At 48.7% G+C, this 1,883-nt stretch overlaps 1 protein-coding gene across 1 annotated transcript in view; it reads left to right on the plus strand.

Moving 5' to 3' along the window:
* The window catches only part of il17ra (interleukin 17 receptor A), a 12,789-nt gene extending 10,931 nt beyond the window's left edge, over nt 1–1,858 (plus strand). The window contains exons 7-8 of the mRNA XM_015399845.1: nt 192–285; nt 375–1,858. Of these exons, the coding sequence (XP_015255331.1) occupies nt 192–285; nt 375–1,714 (1,434 nt within the window). The 3' untranslated portion in view covers nt 1,715–1,858. The remainder of the gene's footprint in view (nt 1–191; nt 286–374) is intronic.
* Nucleotides 1,859–1,883: the final 25 nt, after the last annotated feature.

Raw genomic sequence — 1,883 nt, forward strand, 5'->3', positions numbered from 1 at the left:
CGGTTTTCTTGTAAAAAGGGTTTATTAAGCCTCCATTTGAGCAGGTAGGTCATTTACCAATATTAGATGATTTAAATTTAGAATAAGCAACAACAAAAAAATCCCTCATCTTATTTCAAGTAGTTAATATGTTATTAGCCGAATATAACATATAGAACTATAATTTCTTTCCTACAGCGAACACCACCCAGACACGTTCCCTGACGTCCTGGTATGGGGCTGTTGGAGGCGTGGCCATGTTCATCATAGTGGCAGTAATAATGTGCATCCTTTGCAGAAAACATGGTATGAAACCCCAATACTTTAATCTTTTTAAAATTTGTGTGTTTGTGGTCTGAAGGACAATGCTTATAGATTGTCTTATCTGCCTTTAGGTAAACGTCCCAACATTGAATCTAAAGAAGAAGGTGGAGAACTGCGGGTGCAGCTCAAACAAGCTCCCAAAGTGATGGTCATTTACTCCCATGACCACAGCCTCTACAAGGACGTAGTGCTCAAACTATGCGCCTTTCTCCAGGACAAATGTGGCACCCAGGTGGTTGTAGACCTGCTGGACAACTCCTCCGTCAGCATGTTGGGTCGTCTCCGCTGGCTGGAGTGGCAGCGGCAGCAGCTGGACCCGTCGGACAAGATCCTGGTGCTTTGCTCTCCTGGCGTTCAGGCCAAGTGGAAGGCCATGTGTGGTCATGGTCGGGTGACTCTGAAGCAGGATCTGCTGTCTCCTACAGATGACATGCTGACTCCCTTTCTCAATCTCTTCCTGCCGGACCTGCACCAGGCGGGCATGTTGGGGAAATACATGGTGGCTTACTTTGAGGACATCTGCAGTGAGAGAGACGTACCTTCCGTCTTTGACATTGGAATCAAATACATCCTGATGAAGCACTTTGAGGAACTCTACTTCCGCATCTTAGACATCGAGAGGTATCAGCCGGGCCATGTCAATCACATCGAGGGAATCGGAGTGGATGAATACTTCAACTGTGCCTCAGGTAAAGCCCTCAGAGATGCCATAGAAACCTTCCACGCCTATCAGATAGAGGACCCCAATTGGTTCGCAAAGGAGGTGGTTGGCGATGTGGAGGAAGTCCTTTCTGAGACCAACCAGCTCCTCCCACCACTGCAGACCCCTCCTGTCCTTGAGTGCATCCCTCCAATCAGAGATCAGCTTCCAGTCTACGTTCACAGCGTTGATACGAAGGAAGAGATCAACTCTGTTCACATCCTTACGCCTCACTTAAACCCAGAGCATCAGCTGTCCTCAGTGGCTGAACTGGTACCAGATGTGAGTTCTGACTGCAGGCCTCTCTACCAACCCAGCCAGGTGGAGGTGTTAATAGCAGACCCCCAGCGCTCCGCTGCAGAGTCTCTGTACATAGCCCAGCCGGTTCTGGGGAAACAACCTTTGCTTCAACAGAACTTGGTTTCGCTCAGGGAACCATCCTCACTTCAGAACTGTATGGAGGACGATGAGAGAGGTTCCTCACCAAGCCCGGATGACTTTCCAGTGCAGAGACGCCCAGTGGAAATGGAGGAGGAGCTCTTAGAGCCAACCGCCCCACGTTCAAGCAGTGGGTCTGACCAAGGCTACATCTCCAAGATGTCCTCCCAGCCTGAAGCTCCTGTTCAAGAGGATCCACTGAAGTCTTTGGTCAGACTGCAGGAGGCGCTGTTTCATTCTGATTACTCCTCCGTATGTCCTGAAAGCACCTGATGGGACTGCAGGACCTTCACTCTGGCAGACAGCAGAAGCTTTTTAGCAACTTGAGCTCATCGTTCTTGGAGATCTCAGTAATCTGTGCTCTAATGTGTTTTTCACACACAGACTCAAATTCAGCTACTCATGAGGCAAAATGTCTATTTACCGTATTTTCACGACTATA

This window comes from Cyprinodon variegatus, unplaced genomic scaffold (genome assembly GCF_000732505.1).
Source record: "Cyprinodon variegatus isolate N-32 unplaced genomic scaffold, C_variegatus-1.0 Scaffold1052, whole genome shotgun sequence".
Classification (NCBI taxonomy): Eukaryota; Metazoa; Chordata; class Actinopteri; order Cyprinodontiformes; family Cyprinodontidae; genus Cyprinodon; species Cyprinodon variegatus.